Below are 20,629 nucleotides of genomic sequence, written 5' to 3' on the forward strand. Positions count from 1 at the left end.
TTTACATTTTTTGGATACTAACCCAGTATGGGATAGGTCATTTGCAAATCTCTTCCTCCATTCTGTAGTTGCCTTTTAGTTTTGTTGATTGTTTCCTACACTGTGCAGCAGCTTTTAATTTTGATGTAGTCCCAATAGTTTGTTTTTGCTTTTGTTTCCCTTGCCTCAGGAGACATGTCTATAAAGAAGTTGCTACTGCCAGTGCCAAAGAAGTTTCTGATTGGGTTTTCTTCTAGAATTTTTGTGGTTTCAGGTCTCACACTTACGTCTTTAATTCATTTTGAATTTATTTTTGTGTATGGTGTAAGAAAGTGGTCCCGTTTCATTCTTTTACATGTCGCTGTCCTGTTTTCCCAACTCCATTTGCTGAAGAGACATTCTTTATCCCAATTGGATATTCTTTCATCAAAGATTAATTGACCATATAATTGTGAGTTTATTTCTGGATTTTCTTTTTTTTTTTTTTTAATTTTTAATGTTTTATTTACTTCTGAGAGATAGAGAGAGGCAGCATGAGAAGGGGAGGGTCAGAGAGAGAGATACAGAATCTGAAGCAGACTTCAGGCTCTGAGCTAGCTGTCAGCACAGAACCTGATGCGGGGCTCGAACCCACAAACTGTGAGATCATGACCTGAGCTGAAGCTGGACGCTTAACCAACTGAGCCACCCAGGCGCCCCTATTTCTGGATTTTCTATTCTGTTCCATTGATCTATGTGTCTCTTTTTATGTCAGTACCATACTGTTTTGATTACTGCAGCTTTGTAATTTAACTTGAAGTCCAGAATTGTAATGCCTCCAGCTTTGCTTTTCTTTCAAGATTGCTTTGGCTATTCAGGGTCTTGTGGTTCCATACAAATTTTAGGATTATGTGTTCTATTTCTGTAAAAATGCTGTTGGTGTTTTGATAGGAATTGCATTGAATGAGTAGACTGCTTTGGGTAATATAGACATTTTAATAATATTTGTTCTTCTAATCCACATTCCTTTGTGTCCTCTGCAATTTCTTCCACCAGTGTTTTATAGTTTTCAGAGTACACATCTTTCACCTCTTTGATTAGGCTTATTTCTAGGTATCTAATTATTTTGGGTGCAGTTGTATTGAGGTGAAATTTTTATTTATTTTAAAATTATTTTTATTTACTTTTTGAGAGAGAGGGAGGAAGAGATGATGTGCGTGTGCATGTGAGAATGGGAGGGGCAGAGAAGAGGGAGAAAATCTCAAGCAGGCTTAGCACTGTCAGCACAGACCCCAACATGGGACTTCGTCTCACAAACCGTGAGCTCATGACCTGAGCTGAACCAAGAGTCAGACACTTAACTGACTGAGCCACCCAGGTGCCCCAAAGTGGTGGTTCTTAACTGAGGCAGTTATGCTCCCTAGAGAGGACACGGAGTGATGTCTGGGGACATTTTTGGATGTTGCAATTTGGGGAGGAGGGGCTACTGGAATCTTGTGGGTAGAGGCCATCCCCTGCCTACACAGCACAGTCCCAACGAAGAACCCTTAGCCCAAAAATGTCTGTAGTGCTGACTGCAAAACCCTAATTCAAAGGGTGGGCCAGCTGAACATTCTAAAAGCAACCAGGAGAGTGTGGCAGGAGGAAGGTACGAGAAAAAAGCATGAGTATCAAATGGGATGAAGACCCAAAATGGTCATTGACAAGGATGTGGCGATTTGAGATGACTACAAGAACAGTTAGTGACGTCGTGGGGTCAGAGCTGTTTCAGTCGGACTGAGGAACAGAATGAGAAAATGGAGACTGTAAATGCAGACAACTCTACAGCAGAAATCAGGCAACAGTGGTAAGTGGGAAATGGGATAAGGCTATTTTATATTTTAAAGATGAGAAGGGCGCTTGGGTGGCTTAGTAGTAGTTAAGCATCTGACTTCAGCTCAGGTCATGGTCTCACGGTTGGTGAGCTGGAGCCCGGCATCAGGCTCTCTGCTATCAAATCCTCTGCCGCTCTATCTCTGCCCCTCCCCTGCTTGCTCTGTCTCTCAAAAATAAATATATATTTTTAAAAGTGACATTTGATTAAAGTGCTGATATTCCTATTCAACAGAGAGGCCTGGGAGGCAGAGACGGGGAGGGAAGGATTGGCATTACCTGGGAGTGGTAGCCTCTGCTGCAGCAGGAGGGAAAGGGAAGAAGATGAATTAGTCAGGTAGCAATGCCCACGGAGGGTCCCTTTGTCTCTGTCTCCCACTGCCTTGGTGTGAGTTTTAATGGCTCAGGCAGGGGGCATCTAGGTGGCTCAGTCTGTTAAGTGGTTAAATGTCCAACTCTTGGTTTCAGCTCAGGTCATGATCTCATGGTTTGTGAGTTCGAGCCCTGCATTGGGCTCTGTACTGACAGCACAGAGCCTGCCTGAGATTTTCTTTTTCCCTCTCTGCCCCTCCTCTGCTCTCTCTCTCAAACTTAAAAAAAAATTTTTTTTTTAATGGCTTAGGCAGAAGAGTCAGAAGCAGATCACTGACCCCAAACTGTGCCTTGAACGCAGGGAAAGGTTTTGTTTTAGGATGTGCTGGACCAGTCATGAAGGTTGTTCTGGGTGTTCCATGAACCATCACTGTCCAAGTTAGGGAGACCATATTGGCCAGCTTTCTGAAAAGGGGCTGTTAACCTGGAGCATCTAACAAGCACTAACCTTTGCTTGAATAAACAGCAGAGTCACTTTTTTCCCCTCCAGTTTTCTTCCATGTTCTTTGGAGCAGTTTCTTCTGACCAGCAAGAACACTTCAACCACCCTTCTGACAGTCTGGCAACAGCAAGTGACAGTGAAGAGGACATGAATAATGGCGGTTTTTCCACATTCTAACATTTAATGATGGCTGAACTGGCCCCCAGCCCATTTGCTAGCTCACTCGCAACCTCAGACACATTTGCACATTCAGTCGATAAAGATACTGTCTTGGCCTTCCTTGAAATGGGGCATGGGTTTCTGCTTTTCCCAACATCATCATGTGGTCTAACAGCCATATCTAGAAATAGCTGCTTCAGTGTACATATTTGCTTTAAAACCATTATGCTACATGGGAGACGGAAGAGTTTTCCATGCAGTGATAAAAGCCCATTTGAGTTCTCCAATTCAATGTACGCTCACACTAGAGCTTTTAGCATTTTCTTTGCCAGTTTTATAAAGGTATTTAGACTTTCTTCGGCAGCTATTTGGAGTGTATGAGTATGCCTTGTAGTCTTGTGACTAGTAGGTAGCTTTTGTATTTGATTGCAAACAGTTGACGTTTGGTGCTTTCAGACATCATTAAAAGTTATGCAATCTTTTCTCATGTAATGCAGGACTTTTTTTGTCCATTGCTTTTTATATTTTGTTAAGATTTTAAGTAAAACAATCTCTGGAGAAAAAAGGTCTGGAATAAAAATAATAGCTACCCCATTCACTTTGGAGTTTTTTTATACATTGTAAAAAAATTTAATTTTTTGATTTTCGTATGTGGTTTCTACATTTTGCAGTGTGATGCAGAAAAGAATTTAATGGAACTGATGCCAAAAAATTTATTTCTGTTATCTGATACAGAGCAGCAGCCTCCGCTGCCAGAGACACTAGATCTGGAGTAAAATGAGGTAGATTATGAATGTCTCTGTTCTTTGTCCTGTTGAGAATTAGCTTCCTACCTGTACAAACAGACTAAAAACTCTGGCACAAAACCATTGTTATGTAATTTGATGCAAGCCTCTCCCTCCCCCGAACCGGTTTACAGTCCATTAGAACCTGACAAACTCGACTTCTATAACATCTTACTGTGCAGTCTTTGTGAACCAACACATCACAAGGAAATGTTAACTGGCAAGCAGTTGTACATTTTGTGAGGATTTCATACACAAAGGTGGCAGAGTGAGTTAGTAAACTTTAGAACTGTGAACAGAGCTCTAACTAAAACCACAATGAATTTGGCTCTTGTAGCTTAGTCATGAGTCAGAGCTACCCACAATAACCTAATAAAAACTCAGGTTCATCCCAAAATGTTCCTCAATGAATGAAAATGGGCTTTCACCAAGCTTTTTGTGGAAATTGGCAATGCCCACATAATTTCAAGTCCTTTCACGCTGTAGGCTAAAGATTTACATATCTTAGGCTCGCACTGATGATTAACACTGAATTTCACATATTCCTAAAAACTGCAGATGACTGCACGGGGAGCAGGTGTACCCAAGAGTAACCGGAGGTGGTCTCCTTGCAGAGGATGAAGTTTCTGGTTCACTCGCTGACATGGGCTGAGGGGTGCAGGTTGTGAAGGTACCATCAACAATAATTGCCTGGATGCAGCACAAGTCTGGAAGAGATAGTCACACTATTAAATTGTATGTAATTTGGGTTTTAGAATCTGCATACAGAATGGTAAGTTTAAATGACACCAGATTTTTGTGTGGCTTCATTCCATATCATTTTTGGAAGATGCAAAAGCTTGCTCAGTTGGGAAAACATCTATAATTTTACACTCCGTTATCAGTCCATTTTGATGAATTTTCGAGGCAGCTAAACTGATGTAGTAAACCAGCTGGTGAAAAAGAGCTAAGTGAGATAAACTAGTAAAAGACAGAAAATGACAGCTACAAAGTAAGGAGTCACTGCTAGAATGACTAAGAGGCTTGGAAATGAGGATTTGATAGAGACCCACAAAATGTCAAGGGCTGGTGTCTTACATAGTTACGGTTCAAATTAAGGAGTTACACAGATTAGTATAAATACTATATTTATTAAATATCTTTACAGTTTATTTAAATGTATTTACAGAACTATTCCTGCATAAGTTATATTTTAGACATCCAATTCAGGTCATTGCCTCTTGGGTAAGACAAACAATGATAGTCTCAACAGAAAAAAGCAGCTCATTAGTATACACAAATTCCAATTTGCTTCATTATTTAGCCATCTTTGCCACAGACTACCTGCTAACAGTTAAAATTTTGCCATGGACACTGCTGATTTTTAGTTGAGAAGTTAAATTTTGCAAATAATTTTTTTTCACAAAGAGAACCGATTCCTTTCTGCTTCATATTTTCAATTTTATAAGCAGATTTTGATATTGTAAAATTTGTTAACTGCAAAATGTGATAGTTTCCACGGAAACTGGATGCTATAGCTTCTACCAAAGATAGCTGGTATCAGGTGACAAGGAACCATGAACTTATTCCAGAGTACAAACATTTACAGCTCTAGCCAATCTCGTTTACAATCTCCAAAATGCTCAAAACTGACTCAGTGAATTCCCACAACTCCTGCCTCGTTGCTCAAGGTGGTGGGTTGGTGGTACTGAAGGTGGTACTGAAGGCTACTGTTCTATCCAGAACAAATGCAGCTGACAGGAGAGGGCACCCTCCTATCATGCAAAGCTTGAAACCTAGTTTCTAATCTAGACACAGCCCACCCCCCAGACACGCATACCTGGAATGGATTCTTTTGTGATTTAGTACCTATCAACCACATCAAGCCAGTACAGTAATTCAGGACAAATAACTTGTTTCCCCCACCCCCATTTCTACTTTCAGTTTTGAAGAGCCTATGGATTCTACTGCATTATCCATTCAGTAATTTTTTTTGTGCGCAGGCAGCTTAAGTTCACAGGAAGAAATAAGGTTCTGATATGTTTAGAGTGCACATTTTAAAACAGAATAAAATAAAAATTTCAAGCATGTGATAAAAATATTGATTTTTATAATACAGTATTGCTTTATAAATATAGATGGAAAAGCTATAAACTTTACTGGTCTTTGGTGCATCCAGAGAGGGATAAATAATTTGCCATTTTAATTAGAGATCCAAATTCTCTTTTGTTATAAAAGTCCACTGGATGAGGCAAATTGTGTGTGTTTATACTGCTTGATTTAAAGTACAATTAACACACACATCAAGTTCAGAATCAGACCCACCAAGTAGTATATCTCAGTCACATCCCCCAGAGACTTGGGTTCTGTGACCTGGAAAATTCCAGTATGGGTCCAGCAGAGCCTCTGATCACTGGGAGTGAAAGGAGAGTTCCCGGTTAAGCAGCACTCCAACTGACCACTCCCTCCCCCACCGGCAGTTGTAAAATTAAGTGCTCAACACACAAAGGACAGGGCAAAAGAAAACAGAAAAAATATTTTGTGTCACTAACCTACAGGCCAGGTCCAAAGTTAGTTCCACTGTGAAACTCAATTCTTGTCCCCCTATTTTCAACGTCACTGACACAAACACTGTCGATTTCTAATAGTCGTTTCTCAAAGAAGACTAAGTTGATTAAATAAATGCATTGTGTAAAACACCACCAATCTAGCTTTATACAGATTGTGTTTGATGGGTTAAATGAGAGCAGAGGAAAGGCAGTGACTTGACCAGCACTGCTCCTACAAGGAATTAAAGGTAGGCATTGGAAAATTAATGCAAAATATATCCAGATCATAGGCTATATACATACCTCTGACCAGAAATAATTAAAAACCCAAACAAAAAGAACTGAAATTGTCAGCCCAATATAAATGTATTCCTTCCAACAAAAACCCTTCTGGATGCAACTTTCTTTACTTTTTAAATACACAGAGACTGCAAACAGTTTGTGCAAAATAAATACCCCGCCACTTGCCACTCTCGCTTCTGTGTTTTATCAAAGCACAATGGGTACTCGTTAGTTAAACAGTCTCCCCTCCACCGCCCTCCCCTGTCTCCTATTCTCCTCTACCAAAGAATTCTGTTTTGTCAAGTTAGGGTAGTTAAGGCATTCTGACATGTAATTAAAGGTGATTCAAAATAGATTATCTAACATTATGCCAATTTAGGAATAGTAGATAAATTACTGAACGGCTTACAAATGAATAACTCATTCTTATTATAAATGAAATGCCTGTTACAAGCATGATGCATTGAAATATAGTAATGACATGTACATGGTACATGTTAAACAATTTTAAATAAAAGCTTGACAGTTACTCAAATATACAGTACAAATTCACAAAACAAAATCTTTTAAAACAAGTTGAGGTAACCTCAAACATAAGTTTTAATGCAATAAACCAGGGAATAAGTATCTCCTTTAGAGAAAGAGACTTTCTGTATTCTCCTCCAGTAGATTCTCATCAGGTTTAATTGCATTCTCATCTATACACCAATGTTACCTGACTTATATATAAAACATGGCTTTAATTTAAGGATTTCTAAGTATATATATATTTTCTACCACCAAGTTAATGAAGGAAAAAAACTGACCCAAAAATATATATCTTTACAGCAGTCGACTTGTACACAAACCTTAAAAATAAGTTTGAGCTTGCAGATAAAGGGAAAACTGAATGCGGGGTAGTTTTATAAGGAAACTATACACTTCAAGATGGCTATTCGTAAACTGTAAACATTAAGCTTGATTCAGAAACCCCTAAATTTCTGTGTAGGGCAAATGCAAATGTCAGATCCTCACCAGGAGTTTTCCCCGTGGACTCTCGTGCTGTTACCACCGCCCACGGTGCTCTTTCCACACAGACTCCCTGAATGTGGTACATGCTCTACAGAGAGCAAGCCTACTAACGACAGGTCTGACAGGGAGACTAGGAGGAGCACGACCATCAAAAGCCAACAAAACTCAAAGTTACAGCTGTCCACTGTGAGGCCTGTGGGCCCAGGGCTCCCACACGGCGGCGGCGTATCAGACAGCTGGGAGGAACTTCGTCCACAACACTAACTTTCTAGACTTTGAGAAGTTTACAATATTGAGTAATATTTCCATTGAGAAATGTTGGCAGGGAGTCTCCCCAACCCCTCCTGCAGATCAGGCCACCAGCCTATGGTTTGAACTAATCAATAAACTGCTGAAACTTTCCTTACAGGACCATACTTGGGCATCATTTAAAAACCACAGAACATTTGCATCCGCAGAACTAAACTGAAGTTTTCTTCCAATTTGTAACAAAAAAGCTCCTGGGATAAAGATTTCATAATCCAGAGCAGTATTTTAGAGCAGAATTATAAGCCCCTGAAAAATAGGAGTTTATAATGAAAACATAAAGCCACACCCGATCATCCTAACAAAGACTGTGTAGTACGTGTGTAACATTTCTTTTGATGATAACGTATGTTTCTAGATGTACCATAACATACAATTTGTGTTAGACTTTAAAAATCCCTTTTACACATTGTAATTTTGAATTCACTTTACCAGCATCATCATTTTCAATACTTAAACCATTTTTGAAACGCAATAGCCATTTTGGCCTTGAACACCTCCATCCCATCGGAGAAAGGACAGTAGGAAGTGAAGGCCCATCTTCAAATCTTGTTTCTCTTCGAAGCTGCTGGCAGAAAATGAGCTAGTGAATGACAGTAGTGGTTCTCCACAAAGATCCCAACCAGGTCTCAAAGAGACAAAGGCTTCCATCCCCAGCCTTTGAGATCAGTGGCAAAGAAGCACGGTCCTGCCAGCAGGATCAGCTCACGTGGCAGGGGGGCTCGGGAGGATGAAAGGAAAGGCCGGAGCTGACGCCTAGGCAGGTCAGTCTGTATACTCAGCCACGATTGAAAGAAGGACGGTGATGTCATCTGGCTTTCCACCTAAAATGAAAATGAAAATATATTCACAGATCTTAAAAGGAAAAGTCAATTAAAAATGTAAGCCTAAGCAGGTACTAAGAGACAAATGCTTGCAGTTCAGGCGGGTTTGGTGTGTCAACATGCTCTAGTAGAAAAATATTTGATGTGGATGATATCTGATAAAGAGAAATAGTTAAACAAAATAAGTTATATGTAGTTTAGTTGAGCTTTAAAAAAACCTTTACGCTTCTTTACAACAGGAGCTCTATTAAAATGGCTACCACATCCTCTGTTTATAGCAATCACAGTAAAGACAAAATCTGGTTAGGATAAATTCTGCCTGATGAGAAACTTACATGCTTTACTCACAATCCTAATTTGGACAAACATATCTAATGTTTTGAAGCTAGGAATAGTCTTGTATTCTAATCTGCCAAACAGCTATGGCATGTGCTTTCTTCTATTTTAAAACTTTCTGGAGGACTAAGAAATGCTTTACATGTCATAATATTATATCAGCAAGAAACTGACCAACTCCACAAGTTCTGATATGATAGCACCAACATGTCATCCCAGCTCTGAGACTGGGCTACTGGCCTGCTCCCAAAGTTACATATCGTTCAGCAGACAGAAGGACTCTTGAGGCAAGGGCAGTTTAACATTGCTTCCCCCTTCAAAACCTGCTGTGGTAATTTGGCAGGCAAATACTGTCAACGAGTCCCACAAAGCCAGAGGAAGGGAGAAGTGAAATGTCAGACCCGTGAAGGGCAGAATGTTAAACTGTTAGGAATGTCCAGGGCCTCTAGGCAGACTTAGAGGCCTTCTGGGCTCAGGTCCAAGCAGTGCGGTGGTGGCAATAAAGAGCTTCAGGTTCCGCTGGCCTCTACAGCCAATGGAGTTCAGCTCTGGAGGGCATCCTCTGTGGGGAAGACATGATGACAGGTACTTGCTCTCGTCCTTCAGCGCGAGGGCCTGCTGACCTAGCTCAAAGCCACAGGCTCCCAGCTGGAAGAGGATGTCTTACCAGTCTCACCCTGGTGTTCTAGTTTACGCCGCTCCACAGCCCACAATGCTCCCGTCCTACTGTGTCCCCAGTTAGTCCCTGTGCCCTTCCTAAGGAATGCTTACCTCTCACATTCAATCCATTGTCACATGCAAACTGTGCAAAAGGTGACATATAATTTGGGTCATAGGCCAGCTCATGGGCTTGCTCAGCAATGCTTCTTGCCGTCTGTTGTATACTCTCATAATTTGAATTCTAAGATGAAAGGATGAGGGAGTTATTTTTACATAATACCTCATATGATTTCTGCACACAAGTACACAAACTTCTTGTAAATACCACTTTTTGAGACAGTAATGCTGATCTAGCCACAGTTTCCAGCATTTAAGTTTTTACTCCAGTTAGAGAAGACATTAAAACATTACACCTTTAGTAAAATGAACAAGACCACCAGTGCTGCCTGCACAAGATGTCAGTCAGATGTCATTCTTTGCTCAGGTGACCTTGGGCCCTGAAGGTTGCATTTCCATTTTTGCTTTTTTTTCCCATTTGGAATTCTTACGGTATTCTTGCTAAAACTGGATGGGACTGAAAAGGTGGATTTTGATAGCACTTTAGGGGTGACCTCAAAAGTTTCCTTGCTTCGGAATGCAACCCTGGCCAACCACAGTTTGCTCTCCAAGTAAGAGCTGCCAGGTGTCCTACTGAAAATACCTTTAGAATTTTACATCATGATGAAAGATTCTTGTTTAGCTGTGGGACCTTGATCCACACCCTTATCCTTGCTGCTTCAACCTCCTCATCTGTACAACGGGGATGGGAAACAAGGTCCACTTTAACATGCTAAGACTCAGAATCGTTTTAGTATAAATTATAACAGGCTTCTGTTTCATTGTTGCTTCCTCTGAGGCCTTCCCTGGTCAATCTTTCTAAAACAGCGGCTCCTTTTATTCTCCATTCCTTCACCCTGCTTTAGTTTCCTTCTAAGCCACTAACACTTATTATATATTTCTTTCTCTGTATTATCTTTCTCCACTAGAATGTCAACTCCATATGCAGGGAATGTGTCATTTCTGCTTACCACACTGTCCCCACACAGAGTACAGGGCCAGCACCATATAAACACCTGACCTTTACTGTACCCCACAGATGGGGTATGCCACTAAGGATCTCGTATACATGGTCTTAGTTAATCCTCACCACAACGCTGTAAATTATAATAGGACCTTTGGTACCCCTCATTTTAAAGGCGAGGAAAATACTGTTTAGAAAGTTCAGCAACCTACTTAAAGTCATACTGCTTACTGGTATGGTCATAGGAAAAGATTAATTTTCCCCAGAGTTACTACTTTTACAAAGCCAGAAAAATATGAAAAAACTGGTTTTCACGTCCTTCCACTCTCTGTATGGGCCAAGTCTGAACTGTTTCATTACTGCAACAGCTCAGATCACATCAAGGCCCCTAGCTGCCTGCTGCCCTTGGCTTGGCTGGCTCTGGTGTGGTGATTTCCTGTCTTTCCCAACCTCAACACCTGCTGAGTCTGTTAAGAGAATAAAAGGAGAAAAAGAAAACCAGGAGCCAGCACTATTAAAATACAATAAAAAATACAAGAAATGTCACATCTGGACTTTCCTACCTTTACCACTCTTTTTCTTTTTTTTAACCTTTACCACTCTACTAAAAGGTGTAGGTGGGAAAGCTCTTTTTTCTCAAGTGCTTCAATTGTGAATACTTCCAATTACAATTGCTTGAAAGACCAGAACTACTACTATTTTCGTAAATTACAAAAGAGTACTTTCCTCCAAAAAGAGATAATACAATTGGGCCAATAACACTTAGCTGCCCAGAGAGGGCCACTCCTTCCATGAACCAACCTTTGAGTTAATTACCTTTAATTTTTTTAGCTCCTGAAGGATCATATAATCAGGCATGTTGTCAAAAAGTCCATCTGTTGCCGTCAGGATAATGTCTCCCAACTGGACATCAAAAGATGTGCTATCAGCAGCATCCGGGCTGTGACAAGGACAGGGTAGGGGCAAAGTTACAAGAGGCCTTCAGAGATATGCTCGAAGTTTCCAACAGGCACTATGTTATAATGTAATGAGGCTATAAGAAAAACTAATTTATAATAACAGAATCAATAATAATAATAATAATAATAAAACAGTCATGGGGCACCTGGTGGCTCAGTTGGTTAAGTGTCGGACTTCAGCTCAGGTCATGATCTCACAGTTCACAAGTCTGAGCCCCGCAATGAGCTCTGTGCTGACAGCTCAGAGCCTGGAGCTGCTTCAGATTCTGTGTCTCCCTCTCTCTCTGCCCCTCCCCCGCCTGTGCTGGCTCACGTGCTCTCCCAAAAATGAATAAAAAACATTAAAAAAAAACCCTCAGTCATTCTGAAATTCCTAACCGTGAAAAAAATTAATTGAAAAACCTGATATAAATAGTTCAAAAGCTTAACTGAAACTACCAAGTAAAACTGAATTTGACGATTAGTCACCATGTGGCTTAAAAGGAGGAAGGGTTCTTTTCTGAGTCAGACTAACATGCCTCTAAAAGCCTAGTAGAAATGAGTCTTTATTTCCTAATTCTTTAGAGCCAAATTCCATCCTCTCTTACTCATTTTGTACTCATCAGTTTCCCTGCAGGCTTGACTCTGGCTCTCAGGAGGGTGTGGTACAGTGGAATGACAGAGCACCACAGATAAGAGCATGCAAATCTTGTAAGAATTAATTCACATGAAATACCTACAATGGTATTTCTTACTATAGTACCAGTAATCACTAGTATTATTACTACTATATTAATATTAGTATGGACTAGTAAGGCAGAGAGTAAGGACTGTGTGTCTCACAGGGCTTAAAGAGTGCTCATCATCTAAGTATGTTTTTTAATGTTTGTTTATTGTTGAGAGAGAGAGAGACAGACAGACAGACAGAATGTGAGCGAGGGAGGGGCCGAGCGAGAGGGACACACAGAATCTGAAGCAAAGTCCAGGCTCTGAGCTGTCAGCACAGAGCCTGACGTGGGGCTCGAACTCACAAACACAAAATCATGACCTGAGCTGAAGTCGGACGCTTAACCTACTAAGCCACCCAGGCACCCTGTCATCATGTATTTAATTATTAGTATGCCTGGCACATAGCAGGTCTTCAAGAAATATCTAATAAATAAAGAAACAAAGTAACCCTCCAAACTGGGAAAAACTCTTTAATACATTGTTAATGAAGAGAGGAATGTACAGACATTGTGTGTGCGTGTGTGTCTGTCTGTGTGGTGGGGGGTATTCATAAATACAGATGCTTCCATATGCAGAGAATAAATCTGGAAGGACACAAAGAAACAGACAACAGTGGCTGAGGAGAGAAAACGTATTCCTGGGGGATGGAGTAGGAGGTAAGATTTTTCACTACATCTTTTTGTATGCAACTTTAAAAAAAATAGATGGGAATGTGTTTTCTCTGTGATAACACTTGATGAAAACAGATAACAAGAACTGGGAGTGGGGGAAGGACACCAGGTGGGGAGAAAAGATCATATATTCCAAGAGTCAACAGCCCTCTCCCAAAGGCTTGTTCTCAGCCATTTCCAAAGGCCATCTTCATTGAATCCAAGCCTCCAAGGTGAGGGAAAGGTGAAATATCTAATAATCTGCCTTAACCTGTAATTAGGGAACAAATGCAAAGAAAAAAATTTAGACACTGACCCAGGCAGGAGAAGCCAGAACCAAGTACCCTGAGTTTGAGAGAAAGACCCCAAAATGTGTTTGTATGACTGATATGTTATGAAATATGGGAAGAGAAAACATAAAAACCCACCCACCCATGCCTGCTGGGGATTTACACAAAGTGCACTGAGAAAATTTCTGGTTCATCTACTCTAGACTGAGGAAAAGAAGTGGCACATTTAGAAGTTCTGTGACGGGCTTTGGCAAGGAACTTTCCCTTACACATATCACTTACACATTTATATCACAAGTATTTTGTAAAAACAGCTACTAAAGGAAAACTCGTAAATTAAGGTAAAAATTGTACTTTTAGATACGAGGAACTAAGTGACAAGAGAAATGTCATTCAGCAGGAGGAAAAGACTGTAAAACTGGTGGAAACCAGGTCGATTTCTTCTGTGGTATAAAGAGAAACAATGCAAGACACTTCACAGTTGCTCAGACTTTGGAAACGAATCCGATTCTAGAAGTTTAGATTAATGACCAGGTTGGCAGTGAAGCTCTATTTTATGCTGAGGTTTTCCTTCCCCAGGAGTGTCCTTTGCTACCCTGCCTGCGCGAGACTCGTTACCATTGGACGGTCTGTCCTCTTCTCCCAACACTCCCACCCACGAGCTTGGTGTTCCGCCAGCTGCAGTTGTGCCCATTTTGATTGAACATACTGTGCTGCTGGCAACTTCTGACTGCACTGAAACACGAGCTGAAGTCACATGCTAGCAAGCTGTCTGCGGGCTCCGGGGGGAAGCAGCCTCCACCCCGCCGGCAGGCCAGGCAGAACGCTGCCCTCCCCAGACTGTCCCCCAGAGAGCGTGCGAGGTACGGCAGGGCAGCTCCGGCACGCAGGTGCCACAACAAGAATCATGTAAAGGAGAATTAAAACCCAGCTCTCTCTGTTAGCTGAGCTTGGTATCTACCAAGCCCCTGGGGTTCTGCTTTCTCTTCACTCCTATATGGCTAATATGAATATGTACTATAGCCAACTGAAGAAGGGCCTATAATGAAATATTCTTCTGATTACGTTAACATACCTTAATCTGAAAGTAAAAAATGCTTCTCTCTCTCTAGGAGTCAGCAACAGACCTAGATGGACAATCCTGAATACCTAATTATAATATACTCATTCCAGTTTAAAAGATGGCAGTAATAATCATTCTATCTTAGTTTGTACTCAAGATCTGGCTTAATAAGAACTATTAAGTAGAGACAATAGACCTTTGCAAGACGATTTCTATTTTTACAAAAGGTTCATTACCCATTTTACAACATTCATGAATCATAATCATCATTTGGCACAGGTCCCTGAAGGTTGTTAAAGGCAAAGGAATCTGAGACTTTGTCTTATTCTGTACTCTGATCTCAGGAATGACAAACTGTAAAATTTGATTCAGAAAAGCAGTTACTGTCTTGAAAGGTCCTGACAATTTAAAAGTTCTATTTGATGCATATAATGGGAGGCCCCGAGAATCAGGAAGTTATTCTGATAAATAAAGCAGATGTCTGTTTGAACTCTTCCCTAACAACATATGCAAAATCTTGTACAGGCAGTGGCATGCATGGACAATGATTCATTTCTTCAGCACAATTTAACAAATATAACCGTATATACCCTGTGGGTCTTGGTATGAAAAACTGATGTTCTACAAGCCTGAAGAGTATTTTCAGTCTTGTCAAATTATTGGGTGTTTATTAGAATTCAACTTGGCTGCAATAGCCAGCAAAATATCTTTCAAAGTCAAACTAAAAGGTCTTTTTGATGAGAACATTCTCAATGTGCCTTATCTCATATGGGAACTGAAAATGCCTGTCTCCACTGTAGTTAAGGGAGATGGGAAGAGGATGTGGGCGAGCCAAGTCCTACTTGCTCTTAATGTAATGGCCAAGAGGGGGGATTACCTGTCACTCAGGACGACTCCCTCGGCTTCAGGTGGTGCAATTGAGAGCTGGAATGGAGTGTTGAAGTAATGTTGCTGCTCATCTGATCGGTGCACAACTTCACCACCCCTGACAACCAGGAAGCCCGAATCGCCCAGGTTTGCCGTGTGTAAGCGGTGGCTGGTTCTGTCCAGCACCACAATGCAGGCAGTACTGCTACCTAGAAACAAAAACGATCCCCATTTATTTTCTCTTCCTACACTATCTTTGCATCCACATTTTTATCACATCACCCCAAAAAGCAACATGCCACAATTGGAACCTCCTTTGCCCATCTTAGTCATGCTTCAAATCTCGGACAGGTGTCAACAGTAACCTGATCAGGGTCAACATAATGGGGAAAAAATATTACACATAGTAGGCCGGCCCCTGAAATCTGAATTCTTTCATTTTCAGAGACAGAAAACAATAAAAATGGCTGGTATTTAACCACACTTTTTCATTTCAATAGCACTATAATCTGTGCCAAACGCTCAAAAGCATGTTGTTGAGATATTAAGTTTTAATACTTAAATGCCAGAAAAAGAATGTTACATTTTCCTGACATTTCTTATTAGTCATTGGCAGGAAGCCTTCTCCATGAAATTCACTAAAATTTAAGGCAGGGCACATAACTATAATTTTTAACCAGATTTCCATCTGTTGAGGTCATGAAGAACCTTCATCAGACTATGAAGTGACAAGACCAATTGTCTCAGGTAGCCTGTGGAATCCACCTGTTCACCTTACAGAGACCACTAATGTTCAAAGAGAAGAGAGCAAAAAGCTTCCATGTAGCTTTGCAGCACACAGCTCACATGACCTTCTGCAGATTGAAAAGCTGATGTACCACCAGTATGACTGCTTTCAGGTACTAAAATTTAAACTTATACCTATAGAAATGAAGGCAAAATAGAAAAATAAACAGTTTGCCAAGAAGTAAATGTAAATGGTCTTTCAATATATGAAAAAATCATCATCACACTAGTAGCCATTTGCCTATTAGTTTAACAAGAATTAAAAAAAAGGATCCCGCATGGTGTTGACAAGAGTGCAGGGAACATGGTCATTCTTATTTCATGATGGTGGGAGGGTAAAACTAAACAACCTTTCTGAAGGGCAATACAGCCTTGGAAAATGTGCATATTGTTTGATTTAGCAACTCCTAAGAAACAACTAGAGATGAAAACAAAATAAGTACAAAACCACTGTTGAAGAACTGGGAACAACCTCAACATCTAACATTAAGAGATTGGCTAAATCAGTTACATCGGTTAAATCACATCCATACAGGAGGAGCCTGGACACTATCACAGAATACTTAGGAGTACAGACTCTGCAGTCAGCCTGCCCCCATCTGACTGCTGGCTCTGTCGCTCGCTTACCTGGTGACCTGGAGCAAATTACTTAACCTCTTTGCACCTCAGTTTCCTCATCTACAAAACAGGGATAACAGTACCTACCTCTTAGAGTACTTTGTGAGGATAAAGTTAGTTAAATCATGTCAAACACTTACAACACATAATAAGTGTTAGCTATTTGATATTCCCTAAAATTGTTAAGAAAAATATATTTGAAAATGAAAGATAACTAAAGCGAAACAAGTAGATTACAAGCTGGTATTAAAGTTTCCTTAAATAGGGGCACTTGGGTGGCCCAGTCAGTTAAGCATCTGACTTAGGCTCAAGTCATGATCTCACAGTTCGTGAGTTTGAGCCCTGGGTCGGGCTCTGTGCTGACAGCTCGGAGCTTGGAGCCTGCTTTGGATTCTGTGTCTCTCTCTCGGTCCCTCCCCTGCTTGTACTCTCTCTCTCTCTCTCAAAAGTTAATTAACATTAAACAAAATTTTTAAGTTTCCTTAAATAAAAAGTGTTACCAAACTTAATTGTACATCAAAAAAAGTAAAATTCAATGTAATTTTAAAAACACAATAGTAGACAAAAGCTAAACTGTTAAGATGACTGTTAATAGCAAAATGAAATAAAACAAACAGGCTATGGAACCAGCTGCATTAAATCCCAGGGCTCCATAATTTTCTAGCTGTGTGACTGTGGGCAAGTCACTTATTCTCTCTAGGCCTCAGTTTCTTCCTAACAAGATGAGAAACAGAAGTACCTGTGAATCTATCTCATGGGCTGCTGTAGTACACGGTAGATTCACAATTCCTATTACTATTAGTCTCTGCACAAACAAACACAGAAGAAAAATCAGCATAATCACTAAAATATTCATAGTTTTCTTAGTGGGATTATGGATAATTTGTTATTCATTTTTCCTTAAAAAAATGTATAAGTTAATATAAAAACACTTAAATTTAAATATTTAGGTCATCATAATGTTCAGAAATTCTATTTCCCTGTTATCTAACCTGACATCCTAATGCTAAGCTATTTAGTCTCTAGCCATCAAACATCAGAGAGAAAAACAGCACTGTCACGAACTGGCAGTGCCACCAGATGATCTACTGCATTGCTTATGTTAAGATCACCAATTACCTTTCCTTCCTAACTCAATGCACAAAAACTCCAATCGCTTTTCATTAATAGAATCACCACACAAAAGATCTTCTGAAAGCTGATGGGATTAATCTGAGGAGGAAAAATGACAGATGAGTAGCATAACCTTGAAAATCCTGGGGCAGGAAGGACTCATGTTGACTCACTATTACTCACGGACAAACCCAGGCTATCATTTTGCTACCCCTGTGGCTGTCACGGTCACCTGCTGAGTTAGAGTCAAAACGGTCCTTGTGAATGACAGAGCTTTAACATGCAAAGCAGCACAAATGAAGGTAAGCCCAGTCTTACAGAATCATCTGGACTTGGGAGTGTATACTCCTCCTCTGCCTCTTCATAATAACTGATGTGTGCAGGTGGCTCAGGCCCTGAGAGCCTAATCCTGGGAGAGGAGTGCATTATTCTTATGTATTTGTAGAGGAATATGGAGGAAATGAAGGAAAAAAGTGCTGAGGACAACAGTGTCAAGATGTTCAGTCCACTGACCAATCCAGACAGGGACCCAAGCAAATCACTCACACTAACATGGAAATAAATTTTTATCACTGGCCCCTAATTTTGTAAACTACTATGGAGTCTTTTGTGCAGTAAAGAAAGAAAAAACCTTATTATGACTCACACCCTCATATGCTTAAGATATGTTGGTTTTATAAGACCTAACTCCACTTAAGGTTTTCTGAGAAAATATATACTGACAATTAGCCTGTGATGCCAACTTGGGTCTAAAAGCAGCTAGAAATTCTCAAGAAATGAGTAGTTGACCTTTATATTGGAATTGCATTATAGGCTTTTTAGCAATTTCTGGATTAAAAAAAAAATTACCCAAAGTTATCATTATTTGCAATTATATCTGAGATTCAGTAAAATTCAGCAGGTTGTCTTCGCCAAAAGATGTTTGAGGTTAGTTAAACAGCTTAGAGGTTGTAGATTAGGTGAGAGAAGCATATATGTGTCAAACACAGTAATGAAGGATTATTTCAACATGTCTTTTGGGAGAAAAGAAATGGTATAATATTCAGTGTAAGAAAACTTCTAGTAAGTCCTTAAATTTATTTTACGATCTTCCAACTACACGAGGGTAAACAGGAAAGGAAGGAGGGGTAAGAAAGAAACACAGCAAAAAATAAAGTTTACAAAGTATAAAATCGGGATAGTTGTTGTTTTGCAACTGCTTATTCCAAGTTGCAGTGAATGGATTGGGGGGGGGTGTGTCAGCAAAGGACTCATGGGAACAAACAGGACTTGGGACATGGAATCTGTGTCTATAGGATAGCTCTTTGTCAGATGTTACACTTTTAGATAGTATTCTGCAATGTCCTCTTTCCCTCAACATGCTTCTGAGTATTGCATGAAGCTCTGAGTCGTTCCTTTTCACAGAAAAAGATCTCTCCATTGAACAAATGAAGCAAGGGAGTCAGAGGTTAAGTAGTCTGCCCAAAGTCATATGGCAAGTTGACAGAGAAGTACTAGAAATAGAATCTAGGGTGTTTCACTGTGCCAGGCAAACTCCACATTGCATGTCCAAAAGACCAGATTAAGACAAAGCGGTATATTGAAACCTCAAGACAAGGTTTCTCTTCAGTTAGAAGGAAAACAAGCTGATTAGTCACAGCACTAAGACAGAAGATGGCAGCGTGATAAAAAGAACCCCTTCTTATAAAAGATTTAAATTGAAGGCAAAACTTTATAACACGGAGATTTCCATTTACACTGATCAGAGGCTGATTTTAAATATGGGGTGGTGACTGGGAAGGAGGCTACTTCTAGTAACCAGAAAGATGCTGGCAATTAGCAGACACTTAAGAACATCCTTCTGAGAGCTTGCTCAGAAGCCTGGGTAAGTTGTTGAGTAAGTTCCCAGGAAACCATTTAACAAACAAATGTAGAAGCTTTGGCCAAAAGATGCTCCATTAGCACACTAGATAAATATACACTAGGTATTTGGAAGTTGTCTAAAACAAGATTAACAGGGATCTATTTTGTGTCATGCTTTTTCACACGGTTATCAGCTACCTGCTAGCAGTCTGGAGTGCCTACATGCAACTTGAACTCCCCACAGGTATAATCAACTTAATTTTACATACCTGATCCCATTCCCTTTCTTCCCCCCATGGAGAGGACCACTATCCTGAATTATACAATCACTTACTTTTCTTTCTTGTTTTATCACATTTTAGAAGCCCTGAACAATATGGTTTTACTTATTTATGCTTCTGAATTTGAAATGTGGAATTAGACTGTTAGGTGATACTCTGCAATGTTCATTTTCCCTCAACATCATGTTCTTGAGTACTGCATGCAGCTTTAAGTTGTTCCTTTTCAAAATGCATTTTTCTACAGTAAATGGCCTTTTTCGATTGTTCTGAGTTTTCTGCTGTTATATGAACATTCCTGTACCTATCTCTTGGTACACGGATATGCAAGAGCTTCTCTGGTCTAGGGTACAGAGGTAGAAGTAGAAATGTTAGGGCATACTATCTATTGACATTTAACTTTATTCCATAATTCCAAGTTGTTTTCCAAAGTGGCTGCACCTATTTACATTCCCTCCAAGCAGTAGTACGTATGTTGAGAATGAAAGAAGCTCAGAGCTTCTCTATCAAACTCTGCTTAATAAAGAGCCTCAGAAAAAAAGGTGGGCTGCCAAGTGATTTTCTTGGGTTTGATGACCGTCTCTTGAGCTTCTTTACAGAGGAAAACACACAGCATATGTACTTACCAAGCAAGGGTACTTTATTTTGTAGCAACTCACAGTAGCTTGTGGTGAGGATTCCAATGGGATTACTTGGGACGAACCGTCCTTCTTTTACTAACCGTTCACATGTCCGCATTAAAGTCCCTGAGAACTGAGATGGATCAACTCCATAGTCTCTCCATCCTCCTACACCATCTGCGACCCCTAAAAACAAGACAAAAAATTACACTGAAGGGATGTTCTTACTGACTTCTCAGG

At 40.2% G+C, this 20,629-nt stretch overlaps 2 protein-coding genes across 7 annotated transcripts in view; one reads left to right on the plus strand and one right to left on the minus strand.

Annotated features, from left to right (window-relative positions):
- Positions 1 to 3,597, plus strand: part of RAD9B (RAD9 checkpoint clamp component B) — a 30,811-nt gene extending 27,214 nt beyond the window's left edge. For 4 of the 6 annotated variants that reach the window (XM_077747932.1, XM_077747937.1, XM_077747938.1 and 1 more), the window contains one exon: positions 2,693 to 2,770. Coding sequence is in view for 2 of the 6 variants with exons in the window: in XM_077747933.1 (XP_077604059.1) it covers positions 2,693 to 2,821 (129 nt within the window). In the remaining 4 variants the exon portion in view is untranslated. Of the gene's footprint in view, positions 1 to 2,692; positions 3,402 to 3,474 lie in introns of those variants that run through there. The other 2 variants (XM_077747939.1, XM_077747933.1) reach the window with 2 other exon arrangements.
- A 1,101-nt stretch (positions 3,598 to 4,698) lies between these two features.
- Positions 4,699 to 20,629, minus strand: part of PPTC7 (protein phosphatase targeting COQ7) — a 38,147-nt gene continuing 22,216 nt past the window's right edge. Inside the window, exons 2-6 of the mRNA XM_077747975.1 lie at positions 20,396 to 20,575; positions 15,143 to 15,341; positions 11,412 to 11,535; positions 9,647 to 9,776; positions 4,699 to 8,539 (exon numbers count right to left, since the gene is read on the minus strand). Coding sequence (XP_077604101.1) covers positions 8,481 to 8,539; positions 9,647 to 9,776; positions 11,412 to 11,535; positions 15,143 to 15,341; positions 20,396 to 20,575 — 692 coding nt within the window. The 3' untranslated portion in view covers positions 4,699 to 8,480. The remainder of the gene's footprint in view (positions 8,540 to 9,646; positions 9,777 to 11,411; positions 11,536 to 15,142; positions 15,342 to 20,395; positions 20,576 to 20,629) is intronic.

Source organism: Crocuta crocuta, unplaced genomic scaffold (genome assembly GCF_008692635.1).
Source record: "Crocuta crocuta isolate KB4526 unplaced genomic scaffold, BGI_CrCroc_1.0 scaffold29, whole genome shotgun sequence".
In the NCBI taxonomy this organism is placed as follows: Eukaryota; Metazoa; Chordata; class Mammalia; order Carnivora; family Hyaenidae; genus Crocuta; species Crocuta crocuta.